Raw genomic sequence first — 24,881 nt, 5'->3', positions numbered from 1 at the left:
GGATGATTACATTTTTGGGGGTCTTTTTCCCAAAAAGTCCTAACAAGGTTGCTATAAGGAGACTCCTTTGAGCACATAAGCGGTAGGCATCTCCTGGCCTGTTCTGATCTCCCCACGGCTTGGCTGCCCACCTTCTCCAGTCCCGATCAGACCCCTGTGTCTTTGACTGACCATCGTCGGCCAAGCAGGCAATTCCCCAGCCGGCCATGTCCAATCCTGGCCCGTTTGTCCCCGGCCTGCCAGGCAGCTACACAGTGATACATGTGTGCTGTTCAACAGCTTGGATGTCATCAAGGACCTCCAGGGTCAGGGCCAAGTAGGCACCCCCACCCCCACCCCGTGTGAGCCCTCTCTTGCCCTGAGGCTTCCTGACAAGGAGGTCCAGCCCTGGAAAGACACGCAGTCACCTGCTGTGGGGCCTTTCCTGCTGGGTCCCAGACCAGGCGCGGCAGAGCATGGCCGACACCAGGGCCCGAGAGAGAGCCCTGCACCCAAGAGCAAGGCCTCTGGGAAGGAAGGGATGTGTGCTACTCCTGCTCCATAGGCCCCCGCCAGCTCTCCTGCACCTGCTGGGCCCTGCTCCGGGCTGAACTCCAAGGTCTAGTCCCAGCCCTGGGCCCTGTGAGCCATGGGACCTCTGGTCCCCATCCTCTCAGAGACTATTACAAAAATTAAGAGCAATAATTCATGCAAAGCACTTAGAGTGACGCCTGGCCTGCAGTCAACAGTCAATTTTAGATATCTTTTAAACAAAGATTCCAGATTTATGCAAAAATAAGAGTCACTGCACACTGGAACTTATTAATAGCTTCAAGGACGCCATCTTCCCCTCCCTTTATGGGGCCTAAAGAGGCTGCAGAAGACCTGAGGGTAATCGCTTTGTCTTTGGATCCAGCAGTTCTGCCTTCCCGGCTCCTTCTGGGGGTGGGGAGAGCTGGGCACCCACGCCAAGAACATGGGGTTACTTTGAGAACTTGGGGTGGACAGGAGCACGCCTCTCCATGCCATCATCAACAATCCCAATGCGCGGCTTTCTGGAACACTCCTTGGGAACAGGACACGGGGACCGGAGCCTGGACGATGTTAACAAAGCCTTCCATCTCTCTTTGATTCTCTAGCCCACCACGTGGATGTTCAGAGGAAATGAATTTCCCTTCAGAAGCAAAGAATGATTTAATCACAATGACAGTCCCTAAAAGCTTTGATTTCCATGAAAATCTGTTCACTCTGCCTGTGCTCCAGTGGGTGCGGGCAGAGCCAATGTGGGTGCTGCGGCGCCGCTTCCTTCCCTCGGAGCATTAGCTTCGCTTAGAACTTCTGCAGTTTTCTCCCTCAGCTGCTGAGGTTCTTGGCCATCCAGGCTCAGGGAGGGGGCTCTGCGCCTGGGCCGGAGCCCTTGAAACCGCCGTGTTGTAGCAGGAGCGTTTCAAGATGCCTCTTGAGCAGACATCAAAGCTAGCTTTCATCACTTGTTGGAAAGACGACATTCTGTCACTGAATCTGCCCTCCACCGAGTCCCCAGGTGGGAGGATGGTGTGTGATTCTGAGCCAGGCGGCTGCACTGCAGGAGATCCGAGGCTTGATAAAAACAGGACACTCATGTCACTGTGAGTCTGCGGGAACTCACCAGGCGGGCAAAGGTACCTGCCTTCCCAGCCATGAGCCGCCCCACCACCACATCTGGCAGCCCCCTCAGCCCTGTCCCTCTAGTCGGGCTTGCATGCCACCAGCAGCTCCAGAGCTGCCTTTGTGCTCTGGAATCACTCAAGTCCCCGGAGTTAGTTAGGAATTTGATGGAAACTGGGAAAAGGATGCTAAACGGTGAGCACCTAGGTCAGCTGGGGGGGGGGGGGGATGCAGACGGTGGGAAGGCTTCCTTGCTACAGAATGAACCCGGAGGAGAGCACTGATGTGGGAGCTTGGAAACTGAGTGCTAGTGGCGGTTCTGAGCATTTTCTAGGGCGCACGGAGCAGACACGTCCACGCCGGGACATAAGCGGCAGCGATCACACCTTGTTCCCACGTTCTCCTTATTTGCTCGCTCTCTCCAGCGAGACTCTGACTCCTTGGGGGCGGGGCTTGTGTTGTTCATCTCTGGGTCCTCACACGTGGCATGAAGCCTGGCACACGGCAGCCCCCAGGAGCGGGCGGTGTGTGTGTGTGCGTGTGTGTGTGTGCACACACACACACAGATGCTAACGTGAATTTCAGCCTCTGACACGGAGACAGGGGCTCCCCTATTCCAGAGGGGGCACTAAGCCACTCGCTCATTTACAAGTGCTCCCTTGGAAAACCAGTTGCTAGGTTCTCCGCCCTTCCCTCACAGGCAGCATAGGAATGGGCAGGAGGCTGGAGGCCAGAAGAGGGGTGGGTGCTGGACTGGACATGGTGAGATGTAAGCCCCCAGGGATCTTCCCTTCCCCTCTAGCCCTGTACATGGGTCAGAACCACACAGCCTGGCATGTGTACCCTGTGCTCATGTTGCTGTAGTCCTGGGGAAACACCAGTCTCTGGGGGTCACCAGTGACAAGAAGGTCCCTGACAAGTGGAAAATGCAGACGGAAGGGGCTGATGGAAGCATCTGAGCCAAGAGAGTTGGGGCTGTGGGTGGGGAATGCAATGGGACCGTCAGGGCAGAGGACGCTCAATGTTGCTCAGGGACCGAGCGAGAGGAAGGCAGTTGGCATGAGCTGCTGTTTTATACAGCCACCTGGAGGGGTGAACAGGCCCCAGGAGAGAAGCTACAGCAATAGCCAGAGAGCTCTGGCAGAGACAGTCACAAGCAGGGGGGAGCATATGGTAACCAGCAAGGGAGCCTCGGGCAGGGGGCCCAGTGATGGAAGAAGTGACAGGGAGTCTTCCCATAACTGCATGGCAGTGTCCACCAGGTGTGAGTGCCCAGGGAGTGCGAGGCAGTCCGTGGAGCTCTTTCCCACTTTGTCACACACTTCCTCCCTGTCCTGCACCCCTGGATGTTTGGAAAGCCTGGCTAAGGAAGTTGGGGAGGGTGGAAGGAGGTGCGTGAGTCGAGAGTGTAGAAGCCAGCCATGCCCCTCCCCCACGCTGCAGGCCCCTCCCCCCAGACCCTGCTAGGGAAGGGGAAGGGCCACAGGTCCAGCCAGGGTCCGGGTTTTGACCACTTGTTGAGCCGGGCGCTTTAATTATTGATAAGAGGACCCATAGCACCCGAGAATGGCAAGAAGAGTCATGGGGTTGTCCCAAGTCTTCGTCCAGGGGTGGGCTGGGTTAGAGAGGAACGGGTCTCACTCAGCAAACTAAAAGGGACAGTGGGCACAGAGATGCAGTTGATTTATGATTTTTTTTTTTTTTTTTGCTACTTGAGCTCGTTTGGCAGAGCGCTTACGTGTGAGCAAGTGTTGAAATGACACCTAAGGCCCGTTTCCAACTCCAAAGCTCAGTGATACTTTCTGGCAGCAGAGGCTGTGGCCTTCCATGGGTCGCCATTGTGCTGTGTTTGTCAGGAGGCCTCAGTGGGGAAAGAATGGTTCTTTGGAGAGGCCCCGAACCTGGGAGTTGTGGTGCTGTCGCAGTGTGCTCTCCCCCAGTGGAGGGACTCGTCGGGGTGCCTCAGAGAGCAGAGCTCACTGTAACGTTCACGAAAATGGATGTCCTCGCCCTGCCAGGCACGAAGGAAGTGCCAGCCACTTGCCTTCTTCCATCCCGTTGAGGTCGGCCATCTTGTTTGACAGAACTCTCCTCACGTTTCCGGGTGGAGGGAGTGTTTCCCTGCGCCTGCCATGATGCACTGCACCCACCATGTTGCCTGGCCTTCCTGCCCATGTCATGCCCCCTGAGGGCCCTGGTGAGCCAGTGCCAATGGGGGGGGGGGGGGAGACAGATCCTCACATGCAGAACCAGCCCCTTCACCCACATAACAACCCCTCACTGAATTTGAAAGTTTCACTGTATGTTGAAAAAACTATGGAAACACCTTAAAATTATATTTAGAAAACATTGTAATTTTATTCACGTCTATGGATGAAGAACTATGAGCCTCTTTGTATTTAACAACAAAAGGCTGTCCTGAATAAATAGCATCGGAGTTTGATTTGATATGAATAAGTAACCCAGGGAGCGTCCCCAGTTCTTTCTGGGGTAATTAGGAGGTAACTTGATGAGTGTCATCGGCTCCTCTCAGAAGACACTAAAGAAAAACAGGCACAGAGACCTCGATGCAAAGATGTAGCGGGAGATCATTTTGTTGGCCTTCAGTTGCTTGAAGGACATTTCTTTCTGAAGCCAGAAAAGTCTGTGATCTCTCAAAATTGTCGAAGGGCAGTGGCAGAGAAGTTTTGCTGGAGGGACGCCTCCTACTGGCTGGTAGTGGCAGTGGAAACGCTGTGTTGAGAATTCAGAGCCTGCATCCTGCTCCTTAGAAGCCCTCGCCTGCCGTCAATGGCGTCGGGAGTGGGCTAGGAGCTAGTTTGGGGCACGTAGAGGGGGCACTGAGTGATTTCTTTACCAGCTCCCACATGAAGAAACACTTAAGAGTGTGTTTGTTGAAAAGGTTTCCTGGTGCTCATGTCTTCCTTTCCTCCCGGGCAGGAGTTATACCACCAGTCCTATGACTGTGTCTGCGTCATGTTTGCCTCCATTCCGGATTTCAAGGAGTTCTACACAGAATCCGATGTGAACAAGGAGGGCTTGGAGTGCCTTCGGCTCCTGAATGAGATCATCGCCGACTTTGATGATGTAGGTACTTGAGAGTTACGCTTCCTAGGCAAGGGGACCCCTGTCCCACACTTTGGCATTCTTGTGGCCATTCCGTTTGAAGTCAGTCTGACCTTGTGGCATATGTTAAGTCTCTGGGTATAATTTCTGGTGGCTGGCTAAAAATTAAAGCCTTTTGTTCTATTATGGCCCGTGACTAACTTTGGAGAGATAATATATTTTATTTGTGAGATAGCGTATTCCCTGGGAACAAGTACCACAATCGATATCAATAAAATGTCTTTCCAGTGCACTGGTGAATTTTCTCAAAAGGCTTGAACTCCAAGGAAAATACTTGCTTATCAGTTAATATGAAAAGAAATAATGAATATATTTATCATAGTAGATTATTAGCATGTCTATCTCGGCATAATCTAAGGTCGGATATCAGCTTGAACTGTGTGGGGATGACATGCTCGATTATTGAAAAAGCAATACATATGAGGGATATTTTAGAAGGGACACAGTATATGTTTCATAATTTGAAATAGGTGTCATTTTTCAATTTTCAATATTCTGCCTACACAGAGAATAACATGTTTTGTTTATTGATAAGAACAGACACACCAGTGGTTTTAAGTCTCGTGCTGCTACATCATTCTTATAAATATCAGGCAAGATATAGCAAACTTGACACCCATGAACATAGATTCATCATGATTCATGGAACTTCAAAATGCCGTGATGATGAACTTATGTACGTAACATGATGGTTTCAGGCCAACCTTCTAAATAGCTTGTGTGACCTGTGCATTTCTCTGTGATCACCATTGTCACCATAAGATTGACTCAAGACTATGACAAAGTAATGGCAACTACAGCTTCCCACAGTTATGCCAGGTTCCTAGTGAGAAACAGTGGCATATTGACTTCAGCTGCCCCTCCGAGAAATAAATCCTCCCCAGTACAGGTGGGTGAGTGGCAGGGCTATTTTGGGCTGGGTTGGCTCATGGATATGAGGTACAGGGATTTGCTAATCTGCCTTAGACACCTGACATTGCCAGGCGTGCCAACAGAGGGTCAAGAAGTTATTCCCAGTCTTCAGTGGGTGCCATTGTCCTCGTGAGCAGATATAGAACCTTCCAGAGTTTCTGTCCCTTCCTCTCCCACCCCTTTTCTCTTTCCTACAGCTTCTGCTCTTGTTTTTACATTTTCTCCATCCCAACCCATCCTAATGTACTTGGACGGGAAGGGGGCCAGTAGGAAGCTGGTAACTGGTACCAGAAACCGGGACAAGAAGGATTAGGGTCTGAGCTGATGGGGAGAGCCATCCTAGATAATTATTCCCTTTACATCTAGAGCTCAGAGGCAAAAACCAATTCTCAGCACTATAATTGGTCATAAATCACCCTCACCAGGCAGGGAAGACGTCTCTCACTGAATCATACTTTTGTGTTTGGCCTTTTAAACACAGCGTTGGGAAATTTATTTGAGACTATTACCACTTGCATTGTAATTTACCCTGGTTCCTTCCCTAGAAGATTAAAAGGTAATTCATAATAATAGGAAGTATATCATTATTTGTATTTCCTTCCAAGGACACACTCTTTGCAGAGTGTAGAAGTGTTCTTTCTCAGCAAAGCCCAAGGTCAAAATGTGAATAAAGCAGTGGTTGAAATCAACCATATTCCTTTTACTTTGAACTAAAATTGGAGAATGTCTTTAGAAACTGCAGCCAACTGAGTAACCAAACGATTGTCATTGCTTCACAGCTGCTGTCCAAGCCCAAGTTCAGTGGAGTTGAAAAGATCAAGACAATTGGCAGCACGTATATGGCGGCGACCGGTCTGAGCGCCGTGCCCAGCCAGGAGCACGCCCAGGTACGGATGTGTCTGTCGGCCACACAACAGCACACTGAGCCCTGGCTCCACCCATAGATCAGCCCTGGAGCCAACGTGGCCATAGGGTAACTCATGAACTGTACTGTGTGTACAATCTAACTCTCAGTGATTAAGATCCTATGCACAAAGATGAGCATTCCAGAGGCTTCTGAGGGTATGGTCACAGAACGCCTTTCTCTGGTCAATGGGGAAAGAAAAAAAACAACTGATCAGGTGGCTGCTTGATACCACATAAATATACAAGAAAGTAGAAGGTTATAGCGGTTTATTGTAAGATGACTTACTAAAAGATGGCTCCTGGTCTTTTGACTAAAAACGATGTGGCCAAGGGGCACCGGAGTGGCTCAGTTGGTCTTATGTCAAACTCCCGATTTCAGCTCAGGTCATGAGCTCATGGTTTGTAAGTTCAAGCCCCGCATCTGCACTGATAGCTCAGAGCCTGGAGCCTGCCTAGGATTATCTCTCCCTCTCTCTCTGTCCATACATAAATACATAAATACATAAATATTTGAAAGAATTTTAATAAATAAATAAATACATACATAAATAAATAAAAACAATGTGGTCAGGGCACCTTGGTGGTTCAGTCAGTTGAGTACCTGAGTTCGGCTCAGGTTATGATCTCATGGTTCATGCGTTTGAGCCCCACGTCAAGCTCGGTGCTGACAGCTCAGAGCCTGGAGCCTGCTTCAAAGTCTGTGTCCCCTCTCTCTCTGCTCCAGCCCTGCTCACACTTTGTCACTGTCTCTTAAAAATAACCATTAAAAAATAATAAAAATAAAAATAAACACAATGTCATGGGGTACCTGGGTGACTCAGTTGGCCAAGAGTCTGACTTTGAGTTTCAGCTCAGGTCATGATCTCATTGTTTGCGAGATCAGCCCCACATCAGGCTCTGTGCTGACAGCATGGAGTGTGCTTAGGATTCTCTCTCCCCTTTTCTCCCTCCCCCTCCCCCACTTGTGCTCTCTCTCAAAATAAATAAACATTGAAGAAAAAGAATCAATGTGGTTAAAAACCAAGCTGACCACTTAGACATTTGGTTGAAAAGGTGGTTGAGCAAAATTGAGTATCTTCAATTAACTGTAAGTTTGAGGGGGCTTTCTAGTGTGTTGGGTTTTGTTTCTCTGTGTATGTGGGAGGGTGTGTGTAGATGCGCGTGTGTAGCTTGTGGTTCAATAAACCAGACCCCTCCCCCTTCCGTCTTGGGCAGTGGGCTCCCTGGGGACACCAGCACGGATTTGCTGTGAGGCAGAGGTGGGTGGGCCCGAGGAACAGAACTTGCCAGAGCACAGCTGGCTGTAGGCAGGCCGATTCCCCCAAGAAAGGGAGGGCTGAGCCTGGAGGCTGTGCGCCCTCTCCCACACCTCCCACAGACCGGATGGAGTGAGAGGGGGACAGAGGGACAGCCACGTGCGAAACAGGGCTCCTTCTGCTCTTTTTCCTCAATATTCATGGGCAGAGACTAGAACGCCAACCATCTGACTCCCAAGTTGATGCTAGCGGTTTCCCAAGTGACTGGCACTTGCTCTTCTCCTTGAGCTTTTGCTTCCACATGATTACTTTGTAATGGGTGGGCATCACTTTAGTGATAAGGAGAAGTAAAATGGCGGTAAAGGAACCCTTAGAAGAATCTCTTCTTGGGTTCTGAGCAGTGCCATTCCCAGCCATCTTGGTGTCAGAGGCAAAAGGAAGCATGGGTCGCCCTATGTAAATGGTAGTGTATCTTTTTAGCGGTTGGATTTTTATTGACAGAACATTAAAGTGCTGAAAAACTACTGGAAAGTTGGAATGTATAGGTATGAAAATGTATAACAGTATTTTAATATTAACTGCCTTAATTATACCAACAACAGAACTCATGATAATTTTATTTTCTTGGCTTTAATGGAAGCAAACATATACCTTTTTAACACCGTTAATGTTATGGGAAAAGTTAACCATTAAAAAAGTAACAAAATCTTGTATATAGAAAGGGAGCTTTCTCCTTTTGCCTCAGGCTCCAAGGTGTTCAGCAGCCGCAGGCTGAGTGGCTCAAAGAGCAGACATTTATAGACTCACAGTTCAGGAAGGTGGATGTCCCAGATCAAGTTTCTGCAGGATACATCTCTTCCTGCTTGTAAATGGCCCCCTTCTCACTGTGCCCTCACGTGGCAGAAGGAAAGAAGGAGAGAGCTTGGTGGGGAGCGTTTAAAGACTTCAAGACAGAAATTTTGGTTGGGAAACAATTCAGTCCACGTACTCCCCTCTATTTAAAATTTTGATACGTTCATTCTGGATTTTTCTGTATTAATCTTTATTTTTAAAATATTGCATTGAGATGTCATTGATCATGCTTGTTGAGCTTTTTGGAGCCTCCTAAACTCTGTGCCTGAGGGGAGTGCCTCACTCACCTCCCATCAGCCCAGCCCTGATTCTCCAGCTGGTCTCGTCTTGGGCAGCTTGACCTGAACACGTCCAGTCCAGACCTTAGCCACTTACTGATCCCTTGGTGGGGCTCAGGGGGAGATCCTCTGAGGCATAGCGCGTGAAGACCCATTCAGCATTCATCGTGTGGGGTGGGCACATCCTTGCTCGCCCTGTATGGCCTACCCAGTTCTACCGGTCTTTGCTGACTCTGCCTCCTCCAGACCTTGGTGGAACGTCTTCAGCCAGTGTCTCTCCTGTCCCTCAGGCACTCTGTGGACTGATCGCCCTCATCCACTGCCTTTGTCTTTCACCTTCCTCCCTGACCCTCCCCGAAACCAACAATAGAAATTCCACTCGTGAAGACCAGGAAGCACTTCCACATTCCTAAATCCCAATTGGGCTGTGTGCTCTGAGCCCTCTTCTTGAAGTCCTGTCACAGCATCTGGTAGAGCTGGTCATTCCCTTCACCTAGAAGTCCCCTTGTGTGTCACCTGCCCATGGTCCCTCTCTTTGGGACGCTGTCCATGTTCATTCCCTGACACCTCCTCTCAGCCAGGGGTCTCCATCCGCCCCCACTGCATATTCAGCCCCTGCCAGCACCATCATCTGCCACCCTGACCATTGGGCGAGGCCTCCCTTTCCAACTTTTCAGGGACAGCCATTCCTAACACCGTCAGCTTCTTCTTGTCCCCCTACTCCCAAAACAGGGCCCCAGCCTTCCCCTGTGTCTCTGAGGTTGGGGTTGCAAATCCCCATATCCTCTAGTTCTCTAGGTCATTCCCATGTGTACTGAAGATACCATCATCAGAGACAAGGCTCCGACGTTCACAGAAGTGTGTCCTGCACCCTGATCTGACCTCCCCTGACCTCCTGTGTCCAGATCCCATTTCCCTTCCTCCCATGGGCGGCATATCATTTTCAGCTTTCTTGTAAGTGTGTTTCTTATCCACCATTCCTATGCCATGTCTTGGGTGGTGTTCCCCAAATCCTCCAGCAGGGGGCGGTGTGCATGGAGACAAGGAGGGTTCCTTGGCAGAGGTTGGAGGATGTGCCCACCTCACTTTCCAGATCAGTGTTTGGCTCCCTTCCCTGTTTCACAAACCTGCCACTCCTGATCCAAATCCTCTCCTTTCTCCCGCTGACATTTTTGGACACTCACAAAATGCCTCCTGAGTCTACTTTTGACAAGCCTGAGAGATTTCCCCCCCCCCACTCAACCATCCATATTACAGACGGAGAAGGAGAAACTGAGGCACAGCAGTGAAGCAACTTGCCCAAGGTCACAGACAGAACGAGCAGGGACAGATCTGGGCTGCCAACCCTGGGGCAGGGCTCACCTGCTGCTGCCTCATCAGACCCTTTACCAACCGTCCCACGCCATGTTGGCATGTGTGCTGTTCACTCACAGCTGCCTCATGCCTGACCGTAGTGCACCTTTCCTATCCCACCCGCCCTGTCCCTCCTGCCTTCATCAACCACAGCCTCCAAACTGGCCTTCTCAGCCACCCTTGGCCTGCTTCCCGACTTCTTACCAGCCATCGCTGTCAATATGGTCAAATGGAAAAGAACATGAATTCAAGTGAGACCACTCATGGCTTCCGGTAGTAGCTAAGGTCTCTGCGCTCCAGTGTCTTTATATAAAATGGGGAGCGTGCCCATTTCATAAGGCTGTTGGGAAGCCTACGTTCATATGCAAAATACTACTTGGCCACAGTAGGTAATAAAAATGCTAATAGCCATAATAATAGAGTTGTGACTTGTACCCTGTTGTGCTTATTGACACCACTGCTCCCTCTGATAGGACCGATATAAGGGTTTTGGACAGAAATGCAATATAAGTCATCATGTTCGTGCAGAGAGTTTACTCAATATGAGCTATTTCTATTTCAGGCATTAATTAGATCCTAGTAAGGTCATTCTAGAAATATTTTGAAGTGCAGTGGAAGTCTTCTACAAGGAAAGTACATTACATTTGATTGGGGCGGGGAGGGATAACACACTTGATAAATAGCAACGCAGATATTTTATTCTTGGAAGAAATGAACGTCTCTTCTGCCTTTTGTGCCTACCTGTAACCTACCTACTTGTTTTTCTTTCTTTATTTTTAAACTTTTTTTTTAACATTTATTTTTGAGAGACAGAGAGAGACAGATCATGAGCAGGGGAGGGGCAGAGAGAGAGGGACACAGAGAATCAGAAGCAGGCTCCAGGCTCTGAGCTAGCCGTCAGCACAGAGCCCGATGCGGGGCTCGAACCCACGAATGTGAGATCATGACCTGAGCCGAAGCCGGACGCTTAGCCGACTGAGCCCCCCAGGCGCCCCTTGTTTTTCAGTCGTAAGCCAAAACACCTTTCTATGTATCGTTTGGCCAAATATTGAGTTTGGCAACAAGAGACATTCGATGTGTAAAATATATTGGGTTTATCAAGGATTAATGTGCTTTTGTTAAATCCAAAGAGGGGCAAAGTTATCTGGGGCAAAGCCTTTTGAAATCGAGCTCTTATTTGTAATTACCGCCTCACCGTCTCCTTGGGGAGCAGTAGAACTTCTGCACTGGGAGAACAGGCCTGGCAGCCTGGCAGCACCTAGTCAGAGCAGGGCTTCCATGCCTGCTTCTGTTCTGCCTCATTTGTACTTTTTAAATGAAACGGTACGTTCCAATTTTAAGCTGAAAGGCAACGTGACGAGCTGGTTGGTGGCTTGATGCATTGCAACTGATTGTTGTTTTCAAAAGAAGCAGGCATTTGTCAAAGAAATGAAATGTCAGACTGAAAACAGGCTAGAATGCTGATCCCACTCGTGGACACACACCTGACAAGTTGGCGTCCAGGGATGGAAGTCGGCAGCCAGTGCCCACCCCCCTCGCTGCCAGGACCTCACCTGCTTTCAGGCCACACAGGTGCAAAGCCTCCTGCTTGTTCTGTGCCATGGCCTTTGTGCTATAAGCCCTGAGAGCAAACTATGGTCACAAGTATGTTTTCCTTGACTTACAGAACATTTTTTTAGAACGAGGACATTTCACCAAATAATGATCATGTCCAGCTTCTCCTGAAAATTGGTAGATTGTCCACCTGATCTCCGTCCCCGATGACAGTGGTCATCAGCTGGAACACAGAAGCAGCTGCTTCCGTTAGACGTGGGTGTGTTCTCAGCTGGCCACAGTCCACACGACGCCCTGTTGCCCCAGTCCCTCTGTGCGCTGGGAGCCTCGCCGCCTCGACCTCTGAGGGGCTCTGCGGTTTATGAAGACCACCCTTCCTGCCCTACTCAGGATTTCTCTGGTCTTACCCATTATATAAATGCTTTGGATCTTTTTCAAATTAATATCATTAAGTGTCGTAGCCCGCAATTGTAACCCGCGGGCCGAGGCCGCTCATTAAGAACTAAAATAAGTCGAAACCCAAATACAGAAATGAAGACTTTTCATTCAGATTCCTGCTTTGATTCTGTTATCGCCGTGAGAAGCCAAACCGCGAGCTCTCATTCACAGTCTCGTGTCGATGGATTCCCATTTCCGGCAACACGTTGACAAATAATCCGTTGTTCCAGAAGAAACAGGGGAGGGGAGAGAAGCAGGAGATGGCATGAAGGTTTTGTTCATCACCCTGGAATGAGCAGTAGTGCTTTTTACAATTTTATAAAGCATTTGTATCCTTACTTTCCTTTTGATCTATTTAATTATTTTGTTTTACGTAAAAACTTCTTGACTTTAAAATCATGTAAAAATGAATTTAGTAACAAATTCAACAGCGGGCCCTGGGCTGCAGGTTGGGGGTAGTTACTAAGCACCACCTTCAGCTCCATCTGGTTCTTGCCAAGTCTGCCCTGTAGAGACACAGGTGCAGACGGCATCCGCGTGTCTCCTTCATTTGGCTCCCTCCATCCCCCAGATCGGATCCCAGGCTCCATGTGATCAGTCCATGAGACTCGTAGACTCGCTCACCCAGCATATTAGCAAAGCCCGGTTGCCAACAAAGTAAAGAAAAAACATTTCCCATCCGCGTTCAGTGATTCAGGTTAACAGCTCCCTCTCCAGCTCAGCTGTTCTAGATTTCACTGTGCTAGTAGGACATCCAACAGGTGTTTCCTTTCCCCACTGTGGTGAGTGTTCCCCGGAGCTGACAGTCCGGGAAAGGCATGTGTGCAAACAATTCCAAGGCTGGGGGGTGTGGAGAGTATCTGAGAACATGAGAGACCATCTCAAGTCAGCTCAGGCTGCCCTAACAAGCCACCAATAGACTGGGTGACAGATAACATACATTCACTTCTGACAGCTCCAGAGGCTGGTCTGTCCAAGACCAGGGCACCAGCAGCTAAGACATCTGGTGAGGACCCTCTTGCTGGTCTTCTGATGGCTGTCTTCTCGCTGTGTGTCACGTGGTGGAAGGCATAGAGGGGAAGCCGGCTCTCCCCAGCCCCTCTGAGCAAGGGCACTAATCCCGTTCACAAGACTCCCCCCACATGACCTAACCAGAGGCCCACCTCCTAATCCATCACACTGGGGTTGGGCTTTCACATATGAATGCCACAGGGACACAAACATTCATCCGCAGCAGGGGTCTTGCCATGTTAACTGTGGAAGAAACAAGGAGCCGCTCGAAGACCCTCTGCTGCTAGGTTCTTGGTAGCTAATGCACACTGTGGAACTAAGAATCATAGTTTCGGTCCTGTGAGACCAAGAACAGTTCAAGTCTGTGCTGAAACGAAAAGTGGTACCCGATGCTGTGTATTTTTGTACCAACACCAAAGCTCCCGTGATGTGTTGTAAGCAGAGTGAAATCTCTTCCTGGTTCCGTGCTGCTAATAGGAAGCTGCAAACTGAAAGAAACTAAATGATGGGTATTCACTCTGTCCACTGAGAGTCTCAAAGACACCAAAAATGTCAGACTCTTGGGTCATTGTCAAAGCCGTGCATCCCTGTGGGATGCCCAGGGTGTGCGAAGGGAGAAGGTTCTAAACGAGGGCCTGAGACAGTTTCTGACATTTTCCTCCTCGATGCTTCTCATGTCAGACAGAGTGACCTGCTTCTCTAAACCCTCATAACAGAAGCTGAGTCCTGAGCCCCGGGATGTAGGCTGAACTTGTCTAACCAATTCATTCCCCTTCGCCGCCACCCTGATAGATAGGGAGGTATCGTCCCATTAGAGATGAGCAAACTGATGCCCAGGGAAGCTAAGAGACTCAGCCAAGGCCACGCAGCTCATGATTATAGAACCTGGGGCTGGGCCTAATTTTCCTGACTCAAAAGCACCGACAGTTATCCTGAGAACCTCCTACATTCGGACAAGTAGTGTGGTCAGGGTGTAAACCACAGTCCTGGGGAGAATAAAGGAAGAGGTGAATGCCAGAAGCATTTCTGTGCGAGGCAGACTTGGGAGCTGAGGGGGCCGCGGTGGAGGGGGCAGAGAAGGCCAGGCTCGCCAACAGCTCGGGTTTCCGACTTAGGGATTCGCAGTTGAGGACACCATTGGCAATGCAGAAGAGTCAAGAATAAGAGCGATGTTGTAGGAGACAGAATAATAATATCAGTTTTAGATGCACAACTTATGCCCTAAGATAGTACAGTTGCAGCCATCCACTTGGGTGCCAGATAGTTCGTGAAGAATTCCTGGTGATAGCTGTCAGCTGAGTATCTCTTAGACCCATCATCCAACCCACCTGCCACCTTTTACCAGCAAGACTATCAAGGAAAACTGCTTATTTGTCCACATTGGTGCATAGTTTACGGGAACCTACGCCTGAGGAAGCTCACAATAATGAACACAGTGCAAAGTGTTTTAAAATTAATAAGTTGGAAGGAAACTCAACGATAAGATGTGAAGATGAGGATGACACGTCAAATGCAAACAGCACAGTCCCCACTGCGTTCTAGATGCACACGGGGAGGGGGCAGGCGGCAACGCAGCTAAGACAGGGCACCGGGCTCAGACCCCTGGCCGAGAAGCCCGCTGGTACCACTTGCACGAGTTACTTGCTGACCATTCGGGGCCTTCCCTTCCCCATCCGCGTAGTGGGGACAAAGACAGGAAGTCCCTCAGGGGACTCAGTGCGAGGATTAAATACCTTTGTGCTATTAAATTAATACCACTGTTGCTCTTGAGCGTTCGAGAATCTCCAGCAGCCACCACAAGTTCAGCATTCCAGTGTTCATACAGACAATCTCCTCGCTCCTCCATTTATATATTTGAGAACCAGGCCACGCCAGGTACGGGCCCTCATAGCCATGGCGGTGGGTCTGCCGTGAGCTGTGTGCTTGGCAACTGACGTTCTCGCGGGAGATGGTTTAAAACATGATGAGGGGCGGTGCTTGATAGAATATCTTCTAACGTGCGTTTTAATTTTTTATGTTTGTTTATTTTTTAAGAGACAGAGACAGAGCATGAGAGGGGGAGGGGCAGAAAGAGAGAGAGAGAGAGGGAGACACAGACTCCGAAGCGGGCTTCAGGCTCTGAGCTGGCAACACAGACCCTGATGCAGGGCTCGAACCCAGGAACCGTCAGATCGTGATCTGCGCCGAAGTCAGATGCTTAACTGACTGAGCCACCCAGGCGCCCTCCCCTCAATGTGCACTTTAATAAAATACTTTCTCTGTAAAGTGAGGTGGGTGGAAAACAGTGAGAGTCCACCTGAATCTGAGTTCAGTGAGTCTAGAAGGATCCACAGATGACCTAGCACCAGGCCATTTTCCATCAGTATTTCTTCGTGCCTTGGAGTTTTGGTAGACACTGGGCAGTCAAGAGTCCCACTGGTGTCCTCGGACGGGCCAGGTGCGAGCCAGTCTTCAGGCTGTGCTAATCAGCTCACCGGGGAGAGTGCCAACATTCACTTCAGAGACGGGACAGATCTCAGGGGGCCTCAGGGGCCTGAGGCAGGAGAACAGCTCGGGGCAGCGGTTCCAAACCTTCAGCATCAGGCAGATGCCACCACAGCAGGTGCGCAGTGAGTATCTGATGGATGGAGGAAGGGCAGGGAGGCCAGAGGACAGGTCAAGAAAGGAGGCAAGGTGTATGTTAACTTCAGCCTAAAATAATCAGCTCGGTGTTTACCCAACAGGCACTTGGGTTATAAAATAACCTCCATAAACACGCATTTACTTAAGCAGGGTTCCTCACTGGTGGAATTTCCAAAGCAAACGGCTTGCAAAATGTGTTCCAGGGCGCTCGATGTGTCTACCACTGTGTCCCTGGAAGTCAGTTAAATATTTGGAGACATCTCACAGAAATCATTTGGGTCATGGGAGAAAGAGCTGCTTTATATTATCATCAAATATTTATCAAAAGCTTGGTTATAAGGACTTTTTGAAATGAACTGAGCTCTTCTTGAGACTAAGCATAATTTTCTCCAGGGTTTAGGAAGCCTGAGTGAGTTATGGAGATTGGATTTAAACCCCACTCCCAGAACTCAATCTCTTCATTCATCACTGAGGTCATGTGAGACCTCCGGCCTAAGCCCACTGCATGGAAACATACCTGGTGATCATTTATCAGAGAGGGAAGCTCGTGTGCCTTCCGTGGTTCGGTAGAAAGCAAACCGTTTCCCCCTGTGACAAATGCTTCCCCCTTGCTGGAACAGTTGTCATGTTCATTACACAGGATTCTGCCTGTTGATTTAAGAGTTTGTGCTTCAAGTCTGTTTTATCTTTTTAAGTTTATTTATTTAGTTTGAGAGGGAGAGAGAGAGGGAAAGAGTGTGTGTGTGTGTGTGTGTGTGTGTGTGTGTGTATGTGTGTGTGTGCGCGAGCGCGCACGCGAGCAGGGGAGGAGCAGAGAGAGAGGGAGATAAGAGAGAATCCCAAGCAGGCTCCACACTGTCAGCGCAGAGCCCAAAGCCAGTCTTGAACCCACAAACCACGAGATCATGACCTGAGCTAAAACCAAGAGTCGGATGCTTAACCACCTGAGCTCCCCAAGTGTCTTGTGCTTCCTGTTTAGGAGAAAGATGTTTCCAAAGGGCCAGAGGCATGAACTTGCAAGTCACACCTTCCCCGTGGGTCACGAGACCGGAAACATTCGCGAGCTCGGATAGAGCAGAACTGTGGTCAAGCAGTGACTCTGTGGCACGTCCGACTCCTAATTGCAGCTTGGGTCATGGTCCCAGGGTTGTGGGACTGAGCCCCGTGTCAGGCTCTGCACTGAGCGCGGAGACTGCTTGAGTCTCTCTCCTTCTGCCCCTCTTCCCTGCCCATTTTCTCTCTCTCTCTTTAACAAAAAAATAAACTTTAATAAAAAGACTAAGAAATGACTGCATTTTCCCCGGCATTAGCTGGCAGTCTGTCCCATGGTTCCAGTTGTTTGAATTGTTTGGCTTTTCTCTCACAATTTTTAAGTTGAGGATTGTGGCAACAGTAGCATTTCAGCGGTCTTTCTCTGGAATGATAGGGTTTATTCGAGGAGAGGGGGAACGTTCTCAGGGTCTCTTCTCTGCTCATGTTTATGTCATTTAGTGCAGTGGTCTCAGTAGTGATCTGCTTGTCCCCTCAGGGACATTGGGTGATGTCTGGGGACATTTGGGATTGTCAGTCCTGGAAGGGGGCATCTCTGGGAGCACGGCAGGGGTGCTCCTCCACATCCTGCAGGGCTAAGGTGTGGCCCCAGGGTAAAGAATGATCCAACTCAGGTGTCCTCAGAGTCAACATGGAGAGGCGGCCTGGTGCTGCCCCCCCCACTCCTGTTACTAAGATCCTGTGTGGGTTCCGTGAATAATCCCGTTGTGATTTTCCTTCCTCCTTTGGCCGCTACCTTGGTTTTCTACAGCTCCCTGTCGCCTTCAGCATGCAGGCCACATCCAGGGGCTCCGCTGTCCTGCTCCCGCCTCCCTCCTGAACTGCTCAGCTGGTTTTTGTCTTCACCCTCCGTGGTGAACGCTTCCCATGGTCACCGTGTCTCTGCCATTTCACCATCTCGAGAGCCCTCTCCATCTGCGTGAGCTCCCCCGGGGCTCCCAGCGGGATCAAACACTTGAACTCCACAAAGGGCTGCCTCGCTCTTAGTATTTCCAGTGTCCTTACTGACTTTCTCTGTCCTCCCCCAGCCGCTGACGCTGCCCCCACCTCCCCGCTTGAATACGCTGCGTCCTCTTCATCTGAGCCTTCCCCCACTTCCCTGGGTGTGTCAACGGCCCCTCCTGGGTGTACGTTTCTGAAATGAGCATCAGTGGGCATTGACCTTCCACCAAAGCTCGACAAGGCTCTCCCTTCCTCCTAAGCATTTCCTCCCGGCTCCCACTGGCGATCTAAATGCAGTCTCTCAATAAACACATATCAGGTGCCTCTCTGGAGCCAGACACTTTCACATTGTGGAGACACAGATGAATAGAACATAGTCTGTGCCCTTGGGGAGCTCACAGACTAGTGAGAGAGATAAAAGATTGCACTGACTCTAGACAGACACCCAAACCACAAGCCGCAGATCTGGGGCAGGGCTGGGACTGCATTTCCCCCCACTTCTTGGTGCAGCCAGTCATTCAATGGGGGGCGGGAGCCTTTAGCATATGTAAATACATTTTATCAGTTATACACATATCCTAATAAGGAATCTCTGTTTAAAATATAACCAAAAATAGAAATTTTACAAAGATGGCCTTCTAAAGGAAATACGGATAGGTGTTACAAATTAATAGCAAATAGAAATTAGTAACAGAAATAGAAATAGAAATTAGTAGTCAATGGGAATAGAAATTCCCACTTACCTTCATTGGAGGCCTCGGACTGCTCTTTCCTTCAGCGCTAAGTGTATGGTAACTATTCCTCAAGGGGTGAGAGGTCCCCCAGGGACGGGAGAGGCAGGCAGCTGTTACCCTGTATCAGTCGGCTCGGGCTGCTGTAACAGGGCACCACAGCGGGGGTGGCTTAAACAACAGAAATGTATGGTCTCCCAGCTCTGGAGACTAGAGGTCAGAGAGCAAGTGCTGACGGGGTTGGTGTCTCCAGAAACCCCGGTCCTCGCTTTCTAGACCCCCATCTTCCCCCTGCATCTTCGCATGGTCTTCTCTGTGTGCCTGTGTGTTAACCTCCTCTTTCTAGAAGGACACCAATCGTGCTGGATTAGTCATTCCAATGACCTCATTTGATCCTAATCTCCTCTTTAATGATGGAGATAAGCAGCAGCAAATACAAATACTGAAGATTTGGAGGTTATGAATTTGAGGAGGGGGGAGAGTGGGGGACACACATAAGACCTTTCCCCTAAAAGGGGCAAAAGGGAAGATGTGGTGTTTCCAGAACCAAAGTGAGCTATGTGGTAGGTGTGGAGTGGGCAAGAGGAGGAAAGGATCCTACCTCTCTCCCCTGCTCCCCCTGACCTTCCCTGGCCCTCCCGTTGGTCAGTCCAGTGGGGGGACTAGAGGCCAGCGGAGAGCAGGGGAGACAGGTGTGCAGGGCAAGTCCCTCTCAAAGTGTCTTCTGTCAGCGGTTTCTGAGTTAAGCTGACATACGTCCTATTCCGTGTCTTCCTGTGTCTCAGGGCTCCCCGCGGTCACAAGAATGATTTGGGGGTGGGCACCTGGGTAAGTGGCTCAGTTGGTTAGGTGTCTGACTTTGGCTCAGGTCATGATCTAGCGGTTCGTAGGTTCAAGCCCCGCATCAGGCTCTGTGCTGACAGCTAGCTCAGAGTCTGGAGCCTGTCTTCAAATTCTGTGTCTCCTTCTCTCTCTGACACTCCACTGCTCACGCTCGCTCGCTCGCTCTCTCTCTCTCTCTCTCTCTCTCTCTCTCTCTCAAAAATAAATAAAACATTTAAAAAAATGAATTGGGGCATAGGGCCTCCTTGTGATGAGGGGTGACCCTCACACCTGGCTGCCTGGCATTGCAGCCCTGTAACCTCAAGCATTGCTGTCTGCCTGGAGCCCAGGTTTGTGACTCAAGGGACCGTTTCCCATCCGGTTGACCTCTAACCCCACGTGCATGTGTTTGTTTCCCCTCAGGAGCCCGAGAGGCAGTACATGCACATCGGCACCATGGTGGAGTTTGCTTTTGCCCTGGTGGCGAAGTTGGACGCTATCAACAAACACTCCTTCAATGACTTCAAGCTGAGAGTGGGTACGTTGTGTAAAGAGTGCCGGCTTCCAGGGTGGGGAGGGCATGGCAGGAGGAACAGGCGCCCGGAAATGTGTGAGAGCTTTGACTTCCGGGGCGGGAGGAAAACATGGTGTAAGGAACGGGCGCGCCGGAAGGGTCGGCCATCTTGCCATGCCGGAGTAGAGGCCCAGGGTGTCTCAAGTTCAGGAGCGCTGGGTTTCGGGGAGCGGGGTGTGGACAGGCTCAGGGAAATTAGAAGTCTCTGAGGCACCTTTGTACAAGGTAGAAAACAAAACACCCTTTGGTTGGACCCAGGCTTTGAACACTATGTTTAGCAAGTGGACTGTAAGCTGGATTTCAGGCCCAAGGCCTTCTGCTTCCTGCCAGGGCCCCCCTCCGCCAGCCACCGCGGGCATGGCCTTAGACCAGCCTGAGGAGCCATTGACTGTACACCACGCCATTATTTCAGGAGCTGCTGCCAACGACATTAGCATGGGCTGTAACATGCATTCAGACTTCAGAGATACAAAAACGTAAAAACATAAAAAATTTAAAAAATCTAAGGCATTTTAGAATTGTTGAAATAGTCACAGCCTCCAAACGCCCCAAACACACATCTCAGGTTCTGAACTAGCTATAGCTGTTCCGATTGAATGTTCAACTCCGAGAGGAAAGGCCAACTTTCTTTTAAAATTTTAAAATCTCTATCTCAAAAATAAGCATTTTTAAAAACGTAAACTTTCTAGAAAGTTCTTTCCTGACTCTAAGGTGATTCTTGAGCATATTCCGTGCTTAGTTGCCTTTTACAAATGTCTATAAAAATAAAAAGTGTGCTTTATGCGCTCAGCTCAGCACGCGGCTGCCTTGCCGTATTTGCGGTTACGGCTGTTCATGACTGGTAAGAGCTTCTTCGACCATTTTCTGTTCATCTTGGCAACACGTTATGTTGCTTCTGAAAGCAATCCCGCATAAGAGGTGCTCTTTTTAACAAATTCCATCTGAATGGCTTTTCACTTCTTTTGGATATAGATTTCAACATAAAAATTCCAATAAATTGAGAGCGATTTTCTTCCTTTGCTCTATGTTGTGAATTTTAAAACCCAGAAATATTTTACATCTCTTGAGCAAAATGTAGCCAGTCTCGTGGCTGCTTCTATATTCTGCTCATTGTTAGCCCTGGAGAGTTTTGCTTTATACTTTCTCACCTCCATGCACAACGGGCCTCACCTTATACCAAGGTGAGAAGCGCCAGGCAGGTGGGAGGCTTTCCCCCAGCCCGCTGACCGCATCAGACGTGCAGGTGAGCTTAGAAAATGAACTCCTCGGGCTCTTTATTGTTTTGACAGCTTAGAAAATGAGCTCCTCAAACTTGCAAACTATCTTCCTTAAAAAAGTCTATTCCATGGTGAAATGATCTGTTCTATTATTAAACATATTCAAACCTTGCCTCTTCACTGCAAGGTGAAATAGAGATGACTGTTTGCTGGTCACATGCATTACATCTCCCAAAATCAGTTTTCTTGCTCTGAACCTTAACAGTAGTTTCCAAATTAATGTGAGCAATTGAATTGACCTTCTTCAATAAGGATTTATTGAGTGTTTACCTAACGTTGATTATTGAATAACTAATAATCTCTATACACTCAGCCACATGCCAGCCCCTTTAGATTTCTGAGGAAGCCTGAGCCCCATGTTTCACCGGCTCTGAGGGCTGCCTTTCCCCACCCCTCGGCCTCTCTCTCAGGGGGCTGCACTTAGGTGCATGGCGCCATCCAGTGGCGGTTCACGGTAGGAACTTGGAAGAGTAATACTTCAAAAAAAAAAAAAATAGATGATACAAAGAAGAAATGCTGAATTCACTCTTAACGTCCCCTTCTGCATGTCAAGCTGCAGAATCAGCCGGTTACCGGGAACCAGAACTGGAGCACATTCCTGCACTAAGTGGAGAGTGAGCCCCGTGCCAGCTGTCATCAGCCCAGACTCTCCCCGCTGCCCGTCCCACCAGGCGCTGACCTTGCAGGACTGGGCAGCTTGGAGGAAAGCTGATGGCAGAGGGGGCTTGAGGGCACCGGCCAGCAGCCAGCGGCTGGAATGAATTATCAGGGGTCTCTGAAGCACAGTGCAGGCTTTAGTCGGTCCTCAGCAAAAGCAAAGCAGAATTTCCTTCTCACCTCTTGCATACCTTCAAAGATTTTGTGTAACGCTGTTTCTACCGTGTTTCATGAGTACCTCTCCACTGCAGAGAGGAAGTTTTGCCTCTGGTCTCTAACAAGCCGTAGGACGCTCAGCACTTCAGCAGTGGGGAAAGGGGTCTCAGAAGCACCCTCGTTCATCACCACAGATTGACTCCTGCAGTAACACGGGGTTTCTAGATCTAGGAGAAGACTCAGATCTGGGGCATAATCAACCGAAGTCAGTATCTCTGTTCCTCATTCTGTGGTCTTCTCCGCACCACTCCCAGAATAATCACAGGTCTGTGTGTTTGAACTGAGATCCTGGGGCAAGGACGCGTCCTACCTGGCGTACGGGGGCTGGGGGAGAATCCCGGGCGTCCCTGATTAGAGAAGCCGAGCCGACGTCTAAGGAGATGGTACGGGCAGTGTGAAAGCTCACACTGAGCTCGGTGTTGGGACGTAGTAACTGCGGGGCTGTGACTGCAGTCACGGAGAGGCCAGTCCTGTGTTAGTGGGGGCCCCGGGCTGCCTGATTGCCTGGGCAGTCACATGGGCAGGCCGGGGGCCAGCAGGGCCGCACAGTGATCCCCCCTGAGTTTCCCCGGCCACCTTTGGACAGCGGTCCCTGGAGAATCACAGTTTGCGAGGAGGGTTACGCCAGAGGCTGGATTGTCCTCAGTCTGATGGGTGCAGAGTTGGAAAGAGCCCAGCTCAAGGGGGCCAGGAGCCCAAGCAACAGAGCCTGAGCGACGTCCCTACGCTTGTCTGGAGACAGCCTGGGGGTCGCAGCTGCTCCTCAGGGGCGAGCCTGTCTACCCTAGGATGCTTCAAATGTGGGGCTCTTGGCGGAGGAATTTCCTCAGATCTGAACTCCATCAAAACCTCTAAATTGCCCATATTTGGATCTGTAGTTGCTCTAAAGTTAACACAGGGAGACTCCCTCCCTAGCATGGTGCCCGTTGAGGGAGCCCTTTGGAAGGGGCTTTAGTGATAGAAATTAGGGACACAAACACGCTGCTCTGGACTTCAGTAATCTTGGCTTTGGGACATTGTCAAAGGCAACAACGTGAAAGGTGGGAAGAAGCCTTGTGCATGGGAAGCTCGTGGCCGGGTCCGTACCAGCAGGGCCCACGGAGCTGGCTGCGGCTGCCTGTCCAATGGCGCCTTCCCTGCTTTCTCGCCTGAAGCCACAGGCACTGATAACAGTACCCACTCCTTAGGGCTGTTGTGAGCACCCCAGATGTTTACAGTGTGCAGCAGGGAGAACATGCCACACTGGGGTGAGGGCAAGTGGCAGATTCAGACGCAGGCATGAACCCAAAAGTCCGTCAGTGGCAAAACTGCCAGTAAATGTGATCTATCCACTCAGTGTAGCTGCTTCCAACAGAAAGACACGTATTTTGAAATCAATTTATTCACCACAAAACTACTGGAAAACAGTGATTGTCTCTTATCTAGGATTATATAGCAACATAGAAAACTATTATAGGGACGCCTGGGTGGCTCTGTTGGGCCACCAACTTTGGCTCAGGTCATGATCTCACAGCTCTTGAGGTTGAGCCCTGCAGTGAGTGCAAGCCTCACATTGGCTCCTCTAGGTGCCTTTCTCTATGCCCCTCCCCCTCTCCTCCCCCCCCCCCGCCTTTTTGTCTCTCTCACACCAAAACAAACATTTTTTTAAACTTTTTAATATTTTTAATGTTTATTTATGTTTGAGAGCAAGAGAGATAGAGCACGAGTGGGGGAGGGGCAGAGACCGAGGAAGACACAGAATCCAAAGCAGGTTCCAGACTCTGAGCTGTCAGCACACAGTCTGATGCAGGGCTTGAACCCATGAACTGGGAGATCATGACCTGAGCCGAAGTCAAAAACACCCAGCTGAGCCACCCAGGAGCCCCAAACATTTTTAGAAACTTAAAAAAATAAGAAAACTCTTATGATGTTTGTTTTTTTAAAGCATAACCGACTCTGTGTTATTATGGAATAATAATGATATATGAGTACATATGTATGAATCAAGGTCAAGAAGGGAAACAATTATTTTGCTTTAAAATTCCATGAGTTGGGCTAATGTTGGTTTCACAATGATGCAGAAATATTCTTGTGAAACTTTGCTGTGCAAGACGGTCACTGCAACTCGAGTCTTGTTAACCCGGCTCTGGCAGGTATTAACCACGGACCTGTGATCGCTGGTGTGATTGGCGCTCAGAAGCCGCAGTACGACATCTGGGGCAACACCGTGAACGTGGCCAGCAGGATGGACAGCACCGGCGTGCTGGACAAAATACAGGTAACTCAGGCTACTCCCTCGTCGTGCGCAGGGTCTGTCCTTTTTTTTTTTAATGTTTATTCATTTTTTTATAATATTATATTGTCAAATTGGTTTCCATATAACACCCAGTGTGTCTCCCCACAAGTGCCCTCCTCCATGACCATCACCCCCTTCTCCCCCTCCCCTTCCCCCTTCAGCCCTCAGTTGGTTTTCAGTATTCAGTAGTCTCTCATGGTTTGTGTCCCTCACTCCCCCCAGCTCTCTTTCCCCCTTCCCCTCCCCATGATCCTCTGTTAGGTTTCTCCTGTTAGACCTATGAGTGCAAACATATGGTATCTGTCCTTCTCCACGTGACTTATTTTGCTTAGCATGACACCCTCAAGGTCCATCCACTTTCCTACAAATGGCCATATGTCATTCCCTCTCATTGCCATGTAGT

General features: G+C 49.7%; 1 protein-coding gene across 1 annotated transcript in view; it reads left to right on the top strand.

The window, feature by feature from the left end:
• The window catches only part of ADCY2 (adenylate cyclase 2), a 391,390-nt gene that overhangs the window by 361,010 nt on the left and 5,499 nt on the right, over positions 1 to 24,881 (top strand). The window contains exons 21-24 of the mRNA XM_029941289.1: positions 4,567 to 4,713; positions 6,444 to 6,551; positions 19,903 to 20,017; positions 24,336 to 24,460. Of these exons, the coding sequence (XP_029797149.1) occupies positions 4,567 to 4,713; positions 6,444 to 6,551; positions 19,903 to 20,017; positions 24,336 to 24,460 (495 nt within the window). The remainder of the gene's footprint in view (positions 1 to 4,566; positions 4,714 to 6,443; positions 6,552 to 19,902; positions 20,018 to 24,335; positions 24,461 to 24,881) is intronic.

Source organism: Suricata suricatta, chromosome 6, assembly GCF_006229205.1.
Source record: "Suricata suricatta isolate VVHF042 chromosome 6, meerkat_22Aug2017_6uvM2_HiC, whole genome shotgun sequence".
Lineage (NCBI taxonomy): Eukaryota > Metazoa > Chordata > Mammalia > Carnivora > Herpestidae > Suricata > Suricata suricatta.
This window is presented reverse-complemented; position numbering and strand designations above follow the sequence as displayed.